The sequence below is a fragment of the Phascolarctos cinereus genome, unplaced genomic scaffold (genome assembly GCF_003287225.1).
Source record: "Phascolarctos cinereus isolate Bilbo 61053 unplaced genomic scaffold, phaCin_HiC Scaffold_4;HRSCAF=312, whole genome shotgun sequence".
Classification (NCBI taxonomy): domain Eukaryota; kingdom Metazoa; phylum Chordata; class Mammalia; order Diprotodontia; family Phascolarctidae; genus Phascolarctos; species Phascolarctos cinereus.
The window spans coordinates 262,077,664-262,092,832 of NW_027555847.1; the positions used below are offsets into that span (position 1 = coordinate 262,077,664).

The 15,169-nt window shown below is 42.3% G+C and overlaps 1 protein-coding gene across 1 annotated transcript in view; it reads right to left on the reverse strand.

The window, feature by feature from the left end:
- The window catches only part of GRAP (GRB2 related adaptor protein), a 62,389-nt gene that overhangs the window by 7,036 nt on the left and 40,184 nt on the right, over positions 1 to 15,169 (reverse strand). The window contains exon 4 of the mRNA XM_021004551.2: positions 890 to 1,058. Coding sequence (XP_020860210.1) covers positions 890 to 1,058 — 169 coding nt within the window. The remainder of the gene's footprint in view (positions 1 to 889; positions 1,059 to 15,169) is intronic.

Genomic DNA, 15,169 nt, shown 5'->3' on the forward strand with positions numbered 1-15,169 from the left:
CTTGGCCCCCCCCCCACCTGCTGTTCCTTCTTATTGCCTTTTGGGTAATTTTCTGTATCCGGCTCATTTCTATTCCTGGCCCTTTGCTCTCAATTCCCAGGCTCTCCCAACCTCAGTTTCCTGCCCTGCCTTCAAGATCCATTGCCACCCACAGATCCTTGGGGCAGGTACCTCCTAGCTGATGACAGCCATGTTTCACAAAATCCCTCTTTCAGATGCTGCCATTCTTCCCTGGGGCAAATCCTTTAGATAGAACTGATATCTGAGCATCTGGAAAAATCTCCCTGGTTGTAGGGGCAGGAATCATAGAGACACTCCACCTATAACATCTCATATAGCTAGTTCAGAGGTAAACAGAAGCTATGAGATTCTTAGAAATCATCATTTATTCCTTTAATCCTTAGTCTACTCCTACCCTTCTCCCCCACACCTTCTCCAGCCCACACCTCCCCATGGTTTCCAGAGGCTTCTGGGACTACTGTCTGCAAAAGCTGCCTCCTCCCCTGGTCTCCACACCCTTGTCTGGAGTCTGGACTCAGTGGGAGAGTCACCAACTAAGAGAGAAGGGACAGGATGGGGCTGGGGATGCCCCACCCTCTTAGTGTTCCAAGCAGCTCCTAATACTTACCCAAACTCTTCTCCTGCCACTGTGACCAGTCGTTTAGTCAGTCAGCAAGCATTATTTGAGCACTTACTACATGCCAGGCTTTGTTCTCAGTGCTGGACTTCTGGGTCCCTAACTGGGAATCTGCCTGACTTTCGATTCCGCCTCTGAGTCCTCATTCCACCCAGGCCTTCAATGTGTAGAGTCCTTGACTGTAACTCCACCTTTGACTAACTATGCTAACCCGGAGCTGGAGGCCATGCTCCCAATGGGGCCTTTTAATACCTTGTGTGTTGGGTCCTCATCCCTCAGGAAGATTTGCTTCTTCTTGGCAATAGTGGTTGTACGGTAGAAGTCCACCAATTCATTGAGTGAGTTGAACTTTTCCTCCCAAAGGAAGTACTTCCCCATGTTCTCCCGAAGCACTTTGAAGTGCTGAACCTGGTCACCATAGCTAAGGAAGGAAAAGAACGATATCTTAGGCTGAGCAGCCAGGGCCAAGGTCAAGCAGAGCCTTCAAAAACCCACTAGAATGTCAATTCCTTTTGTTGTTGCCATTGTTTGTTTTTTAGTTTTCAATATTCACTTTTATAAGATTTTGAGTTCTAAATTTTCTCCCCATCCCTCCACTCCTCCCTCCTCAAGACTATGTGCAATCTGATATAGGCTATATGTATACAATCATATTAAATATATTTCCACATTAGTCATGTTGTAAAAAAGAATCAGAACCAAAGGGGAAAACCACAAGAAAGAAAGAAAAAGAGAGAGAGAAAATAGTATGCTTGATCTGCATTCAGACTCCATAGTTCTTTCTCTGGATGTGGATAGCATTTTCCATCTTTGGTCTTTTGGAATTGTCTTAGATCTTTGCTGAGAAGAGCTAAGTTTATCAAAGTCAGTCATGGAACAATGCTTCTGTTACTGTGTACAACGTTCTCCCAGTTCTGCTCATTTCACTCAGCATCAGTTCATGTAAGTCTTTCCAGGTTTTTCTGAAATCTACCCGCTCATCATTTCTTGTGGAACAATAGTATTCCATTACATAGAATATAATCTCATTGTGGGAAAGGATAGTTTTATTTTTGGTTTTGTATCCCAGGAGCCTTGCACATGGTAGGTGCTCAATAAAGCTTGTTGAATTGACTTGGCTTGAGCATAAAAACAAGGGAGGGGATTGTACTGTAGAGGAAGGAAGTACCATCCCTGTAGAGGAGGGATGAGCTCAAAGAAAGATATCTCTCCCTTCCTTTTTCTTCCAGAACTGATCTCAATACATTGTAGTTGCCTGCGATGAAAGCAAACAATTGTAGCTCTAGAGCTGGAAGGGACCTTGGTCCAACCATCTCTTTTTACAGATAAGGAAACTGAGGCCTAGCAGGCTCAGTAACTTGCCCAAGGTCACACAGGTAGCGAATGTCTAGAGGCCTCCTGGGGCTGCAGGGATAAGCATACAATAGGTGCTTAATGAAGATTCATTAGTTCTCTTTCTTTGGCATCTTCTTCACCCAAGTGCCTATGGCAAACATGTTGTTGGAAAAATACCATGATGTGTGTAATTGATATCATATTGTTTGACTTCTCAAGGGGCTGGGGAGGAGCAGGAAGAAGGGAGTGAATTTGGAACTCAAAAGTTTTAAAAATGAATGTTTAAAAAATTTACAAATAATTGGGAAATATTAAAATATTTTTTTTAATTTTAAAAGAAAAATGCCACAATAAGTAGATAAACTGAAAGTGTAGCCTGAAGGGGGTGGTTGAGGGTGGAAAGCAAAGACAGGCAGAGAATCTGCATTCCTGAAAATAGCCTATAGCTATTTCTATAGCCTAGAAACTTTCCAGGTTCCAGAGTTATAATTTTGTTACAAATAACAAGATCTAAGTCAAAAAAGTGTTGTCTAGTATAAGTCCTTAAAGGGTCCTCTCTAATTCATTTAGGAAACATTTATGAAGTGTCTAATATATAACAGTTTATAAATGGCATACAATTGTTTGCATATAAATAGGAGCTTCTAAAGGGTTTGAGGTATTTGAAAATCATTCATTCTCTTACATATCTCATTTATTTTAATTCCTTATCCAGCAGTTTTGTTTAACACTTTCTTTACATTTGCATGATGCAGAAAGGGTTTGCTAAGCAAAGGTGGGTTTCAGGTTTATCCCATATCAGTAACCATAAAGTCAGAATTAGTTCTAAATGTCCAATGTTTTGTCAGAACAATTATAACTATGCTCTAAGAGGAGGTCAAATTAGAAAATATTCTGGGGTCCCAGCACCGGTCACTCACTGGGACAACTTAGGGTACATTGCAAGTTGTTATCAAGTCATTTCAGTCATGCCTGACTCTCCTTGACCACATTTTGAATTTTCTTGGTAGAAATACTGGAGTTGTGGCAGCAAGGTGGCACAGTGAGTAGAGCACCTGCCCTGGAGTCAGAAGGACCTGAGTTCAATTCCAGCCTCAGACATATAACACTCACTAGCTGTGTGACCCTAAGCAAGTCATATAACCCCAATTTTCTCACCAAAAAAAAAATAATACTGGACTGGTTTGCCATTTCCTTCTCCAGTTCATTTTACAGATGAGGAACTGAGGCAAACAGGATTAAGTGACTTGCCCAGGGTCACACAGATAGTATCTGAAGGCAGATTTGAACTCAGGTCCTTCTGACTTCAGGACCGGAGCTCTAGCCACTGTACCACCTAGCTGCCCATGTTACAAGTACTTCCTGAGACATAAATCTTGGAGGTAGTATATTACAACTGAAAGAATACTCAACTTGGAGTCAGGAGATCCGAGTTTGAATCTGTCTGCCATTTACTAGCTGTGTGACCCTGGGCAAGTCACAATCTCTCTGTGCTCCAGTTTCTTCATCTTTAAAAAGGGGATAATAACATCACCTACTTGAAAGGGTTGTTGTGAGGATCAAAATGAGTTGTGAGGATCAAAATGAGCATATAAAGAGTTTTGCAAACCTTAGAGAGCTAGGTAAACGATAGCTAAACAAATGATAGTTATGGCTGAAAGTGCTCTATAAGCCTTAGACTTCAACATCTACGATTTCATCAGGGGGAATATCCTATCAGGGTGATTCCCTGATTGCAACCCATCTATGAGTTCTAGGGAGTTACCTGAGTCACAGAGTCACAAGGAGCTGGTGACTGAGTCAGAGATTGAGTGGCTTATCCACAATCACAGTTAATAAAAATGGATGCAGGGGCAACTAGGTGGCTGAAGTCAGGAGGACCAAGTTCAAATCTGGCCTCAGACCAGACACTTGACACTTACTAGCTGTGTGACCCTGGGCAAGTCGTTTAACCCCTGTTGCCTAAAAAAAATAAAAATAAAAATAATAATAATAATAATGGATGCAGAGTCAAAGTCAGTTAAGTGTCAAAGCTAGGAGGTTAACATGGGTCTACCACTCTGACCTGCCTCTAAAGGGTTGTATAAATATAAGTCATAATTAGAACAAGCACTAGTTTTGGGGTCCAGAGACCTGGATGTGAATCTTGGCTCTAATACTTAGGAATCTTACAATAAGACATTTTCCTTGGCTAAGACATTGGAATTCTCTTTAACTCAGTTTCTCCACCTATAAAATAAAGGAAATAATACATGCACAACCTACCTCACTGAGTTGTGAGAATGAGATGATGTAATATAGGTGAAGAATTTGGTAACCATAAAGCACTATGGAAGCATCAGCTCTCATCATCATCCTCATTTACACTAGGGTCTGAGCCCATGAACCAAGAGAATGAATCTGTCTGTGGCACCAGCTCCTCTTGGTGACTCCTTGGTAACTTGGTGATTCCACAGAACTGAGAGATGTGCCGAGGTCCTCCTCACACCAACTCAAATAAGGACAGGAAGCAGTTGCTCATTGGCCATACTTACACCAATCACTAATGCCAGTGCCTGCTCTTTCACGAGCCAGAACGTTAGACAGGCAAGGAGTTTATTCTCCATATAAAGTTATATAAAGCAACATGATTATACTTCTTATCCCCACTCTTACATGCTTGATCACCCTGTCCCCCTCTTCCACCTAGAATATGCTTCCCTTCCTCTAAAACTTCTGCTGACTCTTTTAGGGGTGGGGAACCTATGGCCACATGTGGCCCTCTGGGCCTCAAGTTGCGGCCCTTTGACTGAATTCACCCCTACATGAGTTTAGACCAACCTCTTCTAAGAATTCCTAACAACCCCAGTCCATGCTAAAGTTGGGAAGTTAGGTGGTTCAGTGGATAGAGTGCCAGGCCTAGAGTCAGGAAGACTGCTCTTCCTGACTTCCAATCCAGCCTCAGACACTAGCTGCGTGACCCCCAGGCAAGTCACTTAACCCTGTTTGCCTCAGTTTCCTCACCTGTAAAATGAGCTGGAGAAGGAAATGGCAAATTATTCCAGAATCTTTGCCAAGAAAACCTCAAATGGCATTACAGAGTCAGACACGACTAAATAACAATACTCTAACCTCTTCTAGCACTAATAATCATATTAACACTGAACAGGCTTTTAAATATTCCACATGGGTAAGTCTTCTTTCTCTTCCTTCCCAGACTATGAGTTCCTTAAGGTTAGCTATATGCTGGGTTCAGAAAAGGTTTGCCAAGCAAAGATGGGTTTCAAGCTGAACCCATGTCAAGAACCATAAACTTGGAATTTGTTTCAAATGTATAGAGAAATTTTGTCAAGACAAACATAACTGTGCTCTACGATGAGGTCAGGAACAACTAGGTGGTTCAATGGACAGAGTTCTGGGCCCGAAGTCAGGACGACATCTTCCTGAGCTCAAATCTGGCCTCAGACAATTACTAGCTGTGTGATCCTGGGCAAGTCACTTAACCCTGTTTGCCTCAGTTTCCTTATCTGTAAAATGAGCTGGTGAAGAAAATGGCAAACTACTCTAGCATCTTTGCCCAGAAAACTCCAAATGGGGTCACAAAGAGTTGGACACAAGTGAAATGACCGAACAGTAACAATAGGAAGTCAAATTAGAAAATGTTCTGGGATGCCAGTATGTGTCATTCAATGGGCCAGCTGAGGGCACTAGGCAATTGCTTCATGAGAAACAATTGTTGGAGGTAGTACAGATTGATCTACTTGGCATCAGGAGATCTAAATTCAAGCATCACGTGAACAGGCTGACTTCAGAAAAACCTGGAAAGACATATATGGTTTGATGCTGAGTGAAGTGAGCAGAACCAAGAGGACTTTGTACACAATAACAGCCATATTATGCAATGACTAATATTGTCCAACTGAACCCTTCTCAGCAGTACGAGGATCTAAGACATCTCCAGAGGCCTCACGATGGAAAATGCTGTCCACATCCAAAGAAAGAACTATGGAAGTCAAATCGCTATCACTTATTTTTACCTTCTGTTGAGTTTTGTTTCATCTTTCTGATGGTTCCTTGTATTGGTTTTAATTTTTACTTACAACTTCACTAATGTGAAAATATGTTTAATGGGTATGTAAATGTAAAGCCTATATCAGATTGTGCGCCATCTTGCGGGGGGGGAGGAAAGGGGAGAAAAATTTTCAACTCAAAAGCATATGGAAGTGATTGTTGAGAAATAAAAGTAAATTAATAAAATTTAAAAAAATTTACATGACACTATGATAAACTGATGAAAACAAAAATAAATAAATAAATCCAAGCATCACGGGTGTGAGAGAGTCAGCTCAAACTTGGACCCTGCAAATTAGGGCTTGATTTATTGTTTTGTTGGTTGTCTAGTCTTAAGAAAGTATTGGGAAAAAATGTTAACAATGCAGATTAAACAGAAAAGTGTATCGTGTGTGTGTGTGCGTGTGTATACACATACATATAGACACATATGCACACACATACCCACACGGCACACATATATACATATATATATGGGGGAAGGGCTAGGAGAGATGACTATTGAACATCTACCAGCACACTGCTGGGACCGTGCCTTTTTTTAAAAAAAATCAGTAATATATGTATACATATACATATATATATATTCAATTCCACAGACATTCCACTACATATATATATGTTCAAAATTCAATTTCACAAACATTGTCAGTCACTAAACAAGCATTTATTAAGTGCCTACTTACTACGTACCAGGCATTGTGCTGAGAAGACAAAAGAAAGGCAAAAAGGAGCTTACGTTCTAATAGACAGACAATATACAAATAACTATGGATATGCAAGATACACGCAATGTAAATGGAGGTAATATTAGAGGAAGGGCACTGGAGGGAGTAGAAATGGGACCAAGAAAACGAATAGCATTTTAAAGCACTGATTATGTTCCAGGCACTTTACAATTATTTATTTCATTTGATCTTCACAAATTATCCTCATTTTACAGTCAAGGAAACTGAGGCAGATAGCAGTTAAATGACTTGCCCAGGGTCATACAATTAGTATCTGAGGCTAAATTTGAACTTAGGTCTTCTTGACTCCAGACCTAGCTGTCTCTGCCTACTGCAAAAGGTAGTATGTGATCAAAATTTTGAGGGAAGCCAGAAGAAAGAAGTAAGGAGGGAGAATATTCCAAGTATGGGATACAGACAGTGTAAATCACTTTCCCTGGGGAGGCAGCTAGGTAACACTGTGGACAGAGCTGCTGGCCCTGGAGTCAAGAAGCTGTGAGTTCAGATTTGCTTTCAGATACCCAATGGCTATGTGACTCTGGTCAACATACTTCAAAAAAAAAAACTGCCTCAGTTTCCCCATCTGTAAAAAAGGGAAGAATAATAATAACAGTATCCCAGGGTGGTTGAGAGGATAAATTGAGATAATGTTTGTAAAGCATGTGTACACGTTTGAAGTGCTATATAAATACTAGATATTATTATTGCAAAAATTGTGCTAGGCATAGAAGACACCAAGATAAAACAAAACAGGGCTCCTGCTTTCAAAGAGCTTTCAACCCAGTAAGGAAGATCTGCTAGATAAATACGAAATGGAACTGCAGCACTGACTGGGGAGGTTGCAGGAGTTGTGTCTTTTCATAGTATCATTCAGAATGTTAGTTCTTGAACAGACTTTAGAAATTACCTAACCTGGTCCCTTCATTTGAGCAGATGGGGAAACTGAGGCCCAGAGGAGAGAAGTGATTTGCCCAAGGCCTCACATTCAGTGGCAGAGACGGGACTAGCACCCAGGTCTCCTGACTCACAGGCCATGGATCTTTTGAACGTATTTTGTTTCATCCTACTGTGCAGGCAATTGCACAGCCTCCCCAGGGGAGAGGTGCCTGGCTTCACAACACATCTTGACGCAACCTTCCCAAGTGCTTTGCAGACAATAAGTCTCAAACACCTTTAGAGGCAGTAACAGCAGCAGCAGCAGCATTCACAGAGCCGGGGGCATTGTTCTACTCTGAGTAACCCATCTATGTGACCAGAGTCTAGCACGTGGGCAACTGGAGGATTGTTCCCTAGCTGAAGAACAAGGGTGTGGACTGGACAACTCCTGTCCTGTCTGGCCCAGACGTTCCCTTCTCTGAATAAAGCTGAATGACTCTAGCGCCTGGAGGAAGGTCGAAGATGAAAAGTTCACAGAGGGCTGTTAGCACTAAATGGAAACTGGGAGGCCCAAGCAGACCTGTGCTAAGGGTACAGCTGGGTATGTCCACCACTGTAGGCTAAGTGTGTTCTTACCCTAGAGCCTAGGGACTATGATTTAGAAGAGAAGCACATTAAAACATGGTCAGTTGAAAACATTTTCACTAGCCTCTGGGTGAAGGCCTAGCAAAAGGGTACCTCCTCCATCAGGGGCATAGGCAAGAACCAAGATGAAAGCCAAAAAGGCCTTCAGATAGAAAAAGCAGAAAAATACAACAAAGTCCATACAGTAAAATGCATACATTTTATTCTTTGGAAAGCCCCTTAGACCCTGACTCAGCACCTATTCATTCTTATTTTCCATATAAATCTAATAGGCTTGGTTATCTGGAGGCTGGGACTGATTCTGGGATTCAGAGTGTCCCGTGGGGAGCATCTCACCTCATTCCCATCCTAGTGAATGGGTGGTTTCATCACCATCCTCAAAAAACAAATTGTGCATTCTTACCTTCTCAACTTTGCTCATATCCATACTCCTTGAAATGTCCTTTCTCCTCCTCTATAGGTCTAATACTCAGCCTTGAAGACCCCACTGCTCTATGAATCTCATTCTTTATTATTTTTTCCCTGCCTACTCTCACTCACAATGATCTCTCACTTCTTCTACCGTGTTCCTATAGCATACTGTCTACCCTGCTCATTTGGCCCTGCCTGGTCTTGTCAGGTATCTTTTCATTCCTTCCGTAGCAAGGCTGTGAGCTTCTGAGTATAGAGAGTGTCTTTTCTCCCTGACTCTCATGCATTGCTGAGCTTCCAGGAAGTATTGATAAAGATGTTGTTGATGGTTGGATTTCTTGCCTGGTGATGGTGGGTATGGATGATGGATGAGCTCAGGATTGGGATGGGGCCAGAAGGACGTCCCCCTTAAGGGCAGAAGCTGAAGGAATTGATGCTCAGCAGAAAGTGCCAAGGGCACGTATCTTTGTGTGAGCCGGGGCGGACAGGGTGCTGCTGAAAGAGCTGGGGAAATGCTGAGCCCAGCAGAAAAGTTCCCCTGAACTTTTCTCAGGTTGCATTAGCAATACAGCTTGCCAGGCTGGTTTTTCTGGCCAGGTACATGAATGGGTGAGGGGAAACAAACAAGAAGTTGAATGGGCACGGCCTCCCTCCTTGTCCCTTGCTGGCCTGGACCACTGTCCTAGAAGAACCAAGGGACAATATAGTCTGTCTAGGGAAGAGTTGCTCTCTGTTCTCAAGGCCAAGTAATTCGGAGGACCAACTAGATAGGACAAATAGTTCAGCCTCACTAAACTATATCTCAGCAGTGAGGTTGGAAGAATGCTGGAATGGGAATCAAGACACCTGGGTCTTAGTAGTGGCTTTGAAATTAACCTGCCATGTGACCTTGGGCAAGTCATTTCAATTCTTAGAGCCATATTGTCATCAGTATATAATAAGCAGATTGGATTAGATGATCGTTAAAGACTTTTCCAGTTCTAACATTCTAAGTCTCTGTTTCTATGATTGAGAGAAAGAGAGAGAGAGAGAGAGAGAGAGAGAGAGAGAGAGAGAGAGAGAGAGAGAGAGAGAGAGAGACTCTAGATGAAGCTAGCTTCCAGTTCTTTGGACTGGGAGAGAGGAGAACTGAATTCCAAACCCAGTTTTGCCACTAATTTACTGTGTGACTTTGGATAAGGCAGTTCCTCTCTTTGGGTCTGTTTCCTCCTCTGCACAATGAGGAGGCTTAATATTTTAGGACTCAGAGAGCAAATTCAAAAATAAACGTAATAAACACTACTAACTGGCCTGCAATGTCTAGCTGCTCAGTTTCTTTTACATTCTAAGCGTAAGTAGTTCTCTCAGACCTCTTGCCCTGGTAACTTGACAAATGACATCAAGAATAAGGTAGAATAATTAGCACACCCACAAATCAAGATTCTATTGCATTTCTATTGTACAGAACCATAATTTGTGAATGTGTGTTTTAATTTTAACTAGTAAAAGGGGTCCTTTGAGAGTGAGGCCACCCATCATCCATGAAATGAGAAAGACAAAGTATGGAAAATTCAAATGTGAAAAGTCAAGTACACATTCATTTATTTATGACTAACATTGGTCTAATAAAGGCAGAACACCTTACTTAAGAAAAACGAATGATAGCCTTAGACAACAGAAGTGTAAATTTCTTGAATTTACTCATTATTCTTCTTTCCTGTGGCCATCAGCTCACACGTGGCCTTTAGCTGTGATATAGATATTTATCTCAAAGCAGAAACTACTGTGAAGCTAAATCAATGACAGTTTGATTTACATCTCTGTGTGCTCAGATACACATATATATCAACATCCACAGCAGGAGGTTGACTAACATCCTGGAGACTAGCCCAAGGATTAGGGGCGGGTGTTTTACAAGCCATTACACGTCTATCATTTCTCCACAGAGTGCAAAAAATCATAGACACTCTGGCCAAGTTAAATAAATTTAGTTAATGCTATTAATGATATCAAAATAGTGGCATTAACAAATATGAGGGGGAGGAGCCTAATCAAGTTCCTTGAGCTTCAAATTCTAGAATGTTTGAGCCAGAAGAGACCTTAAAGACAATTGCATCCAACCTTGTTCTTTTTTCAGGTGAGGAAACGAAGGCCAAGAAAGGGAAAAGGACTGATGCCATTCAGACTCTGGAATTGAGTTGTCTGGTTATCTTTAGACCTTTAACCTGACTTCATTTGGCTTGGTGGCTTTATCTCATGAAGTCCTACCACCTGATTTCCATTAGAGTGTATGCTCTTGGGGCAGCTAGGTGGCACAGTGGATAGAGCTCTGGCCTTGGAGTCAGGAGGACCTGAGTTCAATTCTGGCCTCAGACATTTGACACTTATTAGTTGTGTGACCCCGGGCAAGTCACTTAACCCTGGTTGCCTCACCAAAAATACCCTGCAGGAGGGCGGGGACCTGGTTTTTTCCTCTTTTTGTATCCCCAGACCTTGGCACAGTGCTTGGCATATAGTAAGTGCTTAATAAATGTTTGTTACTTCACTGACTGATTACTTTCCCTCACTGTTTAAACTCATTTAGAGCTACTGCCCAGTTCCCTTTAGGTTTCTGCACATGCTCACTCTCCCTCCACCACAGCCACACACACCACAGACTCCATAAAAACAGTAAGCACCTTCAAGGCCCCAGTTTGAATTTCCCTTCTGTGGGTTCCTAAGTAATGCAGTTTTGTGCTTATGACACAAACTCCTATACTCTCCCACATCTGGCTTCCCAGAATGCTTTAGGTTCTCTTACAAATTGCACCCTCTGAAAAAAACTAAGACTTAGGAGTAACCCCAAATGAAGAAGCAAAATATGGACCTGGGTACACATACATGCACACAAATAACATACCATGTTTTATGATTAGAAATAACCAGTACCTGCGGTTAACGTGCCTTAAACCATGGTCTCATAGTCCATCCTTGGAAATAGGCTGAGGTGGAGAACTTAGGTACTACCTACCTCACAAGGTTATTTGGTAGATTAAGAGATAATTGTTATGTAAAGTGCTGAATAAACTGTAAAATATCACATAAAGAAAATGTAGAAAGTTAATCAGTGGCACATGTATAGTCTATATCAGATTGCTTGCCATTTGGGGGAGGGAAGAAAGGGAAGGAAGGGAGGGAGAAACATTTGAAACCCAAAATCTGTAAAAAATGAAAGTTTAAAACCATCTTTACATGTAATTGGAAAAAATAAAATACTATTTACAAAGAGCCAGAATGGTATCATCATTCCTTCTGATTCTGAGTTACCGTGAGTCTGTGAGATATGTGAGGTAATAGCAGGGGGTAGGCATGAGAATGATAGTGAGGGGTCAGGACACCTCTCCATAAGACAAGAGACCAGAAGAGAAGAATGAGGGTGTTGGCCACATGGCTTCCTCATTAGCTTTTTTATGACTAAACTCCTGGAGAAGGCTTTTTACAGTAGATGCCTCCTCTCCTCTCCTCTCCTCTCCTCTCCTCTCCTCTCCTCTCCTCTCCTCTCCTCTCCTCTCCTCTCCTCTCCTCTCCTCTCCTCTTCTCTCCTCTTCTCTCCTGTCCTCTCCACAATCAGGTTTCCAAACTCAGCATTCAAGCAAAATTGCTTTCTCCAAAGTTACCAGTGAGTGATCTCTTGATCACCTAATCCAGGGATGGGGAACCTGCAGCCTCAAGCCACATGTGGCCCTCTAGGTCCTTGGGTGCGGCCTCTTGACTGAGTCCAAGTTTTACAGAACAAATCCTTTTATTAAGGGGATTCGTTCTGTGAAGTTTGGATTCACTCAAAGGGCTGCACCGGAAGACCTAGGGGCCACATGTGACCTCGAGGCTGCAGGTTCCCCACCTCTGGCCTAATCCAATGGCCTTTTTTCAACTCTCATCCTTCTTAACCTCTCTGCAACCTTTGGCACTATCCATCGCCTTCTTCTCCTTGATACCGTCTTCTCTCTAGATTTTTGGGACACATTCTCTCCTGATTCTTCTCCTACCTGACTATTCCTTCCCAGTCTTCTTTGCTGAATCTTCATCCAGGTCATGCCCAGTAATGGTAGATGTCCCACAGGGCTCTGTTCTGAGCCTACTTCACTGGTGATCTCACTAGCTCTCATGGATTCAATTATCATCTACATGCTGATGCTTCTCAAATATACTTAGCCAGCCCTAACCTCTCTGCTGACCTCCAGTCTCACATCTCCAACTATCTATCAGACATCTAGAACTGGATTTCCAGTAGACAGTATAAACCAACATGTCTAAAACTAAACTTGTTATCTCTCCTTCTAAATCCTCCCTATTTCTGTTCAGGGTACCACCATCTTCCCAATGTCCCCCAGGCTCACAACCTAAGGAGTCATCCTGAACTCCTCATTATAACTCACCCCTCTCCATATCCAATGTATTGCTAAGGCCTGTCAATTTCACCTTTGCAAATATGTCCCCTTCTCTCCTCTGATACTGCCACCATCCAGGCCCTCATCTCAATCTTAGATAATTGTAAGAGCTGGTTGGTCAGCCTGCCTTAAGGTTCTCCCCATTCCAATTCATCTTCCACTCAGTAGAGAAAGTGATCTTCCTAAAGTGCAAGTTGGACCGTGTCACCTCACAACTGAATAAACTCCAGTGGCTCCCTATTACCTCAAAAATCAAACACAAAATTCTCTTTTTGGTATTCAAAGCCCTTCATAATCTAGCCCCCAACTACTTTTCTAGTCTTCTTATACCTTATACCACCGCTCTACCCCCACCACCCCCCACATACTATTTGGTCTAGTGACACTGGCTTCCTTTTTCTTCCTTGAACAAGAGACACTCTGTCTCTTCTCTCTGGGCATTTTCTCTAGATGTCCCTCATGCTTGGAATGCTCTTCTTCCTGAATCCTAACTCCTGGCTTCCTTTAAGTCCTAGTTAAAAATCCCACCTTCTACAACTAGCCTTTCTCAATCTCTTTTTATTCTAGTGCCTTCCCACTATTGATTATTTCCTATTTATTCTGTATTTAGTTTATTTGTATGTAGTTGTTTATGTGCCATCTGCCCCCATTAGATTGTGAGCTCCCTGAGGATCAGGACTGTCTTTTGCCTTTCTTTGTATCCTCAGTATTTAGCCTCTGCTACGTGGCACATAGTAGACACTTAATAAGTGCTTATTGATTGACTAGGAAATAAAGGTGTAAGAGAGGTGAGTTCTTCCTCAGCACAAACAGATGTTCAGAGATAGATGGATAGATGGATGGATGTGTGGATGGATAAATGTTCAGGAGCAGATGCAATACAGGGAAGAGAAGGAATCTTTCATCTCTGGGAGTCTCCTAATCATTCGCCTAAGACACTTTGTATTCTTAGCTCTTGAGGTGGGCCCTGCACCTGCACCTGTGGGTTTCTACCAAGGTAGGAATCCTTGCCATTATAATCCCTAGGCTCTGATCTTCCCATTCATCCTCCACGTATCTCATCACAACATATAAAGAAGTAGCAGAGACCTGAGCATCCCTAAAAAGGCACCCACCTCCCTGATCCACTTTAGTTCTTCATACACATCCAGAAATTCTGCCATTAGAACTTATCCCTTTGATTCAAGATGTAGTTTCCTGTTCAAATGCAAATACTCCTGGAAGGGACCCTAAAATATCACATCTAGAAGGGTTGGACCTAATCCAACCCTTTCACAGCACAGATGAAGAAACTGAGGCCCAGAAAGAAGGAATAACTAGCCCAAGGCAATATGAATGAATTTGAGGAAGATTTGAGACTAGCTCTGGCCAGAATGAGGGGAATATCATAGTGGATCAAATGGTAGTCTTGAAAGTAAGGAGATAGAAGTTCATATTGGCATGTACTAGCTGTGTGACCTTAGATAAGTCACTTCTCCACACAAGTAATGATCATTTCCATTCTTTGTACTTGCATTCCCAGGGCCTACGACAGTACCTGGTACATATTAAGAACTTAATAAATGTTTGTTGCTTGACTGACTGATTAATCTCTGGGCCTCGCTTTTCTCCTTTATAAAATTAAGGAGGTGGATTAGATGGTCTCTATGGTCTTTTCTAGCTCTAACAGTTTATGGGTCTATAAACTGGGACAAGGTGTTTCTGTGATCTAGACAAAGCTCTGTGTTGCCAGGATGTACTGTTTACTTGAGATTTTACTAGACTTTGCTTGTGGACATAAGATAAAATAAAGACTGGCACGCCATGTAGAGTGGAATTTTTTGGCATTAAAAATGTGTACATTTATTCCACCCCCCACCTCATATGTGCTATGCTCTAGGCCATGGCCTATCTTATCCAACCCCAGACCTGGCTCTTTACTGATTCCCAGGTCAGAGTTCTTTCCACCTTGCCATAGTGCACAGCCTCATCCTGCTTTCTAGGTCTGAGTGCTGAGAAACAAGGTGAAAGGGTGCTTTGCCTCAGCATGCCCAAAACTCAACTTGTTATCTTTCCCCTCAAACCCAACCGGCTTCTGAACT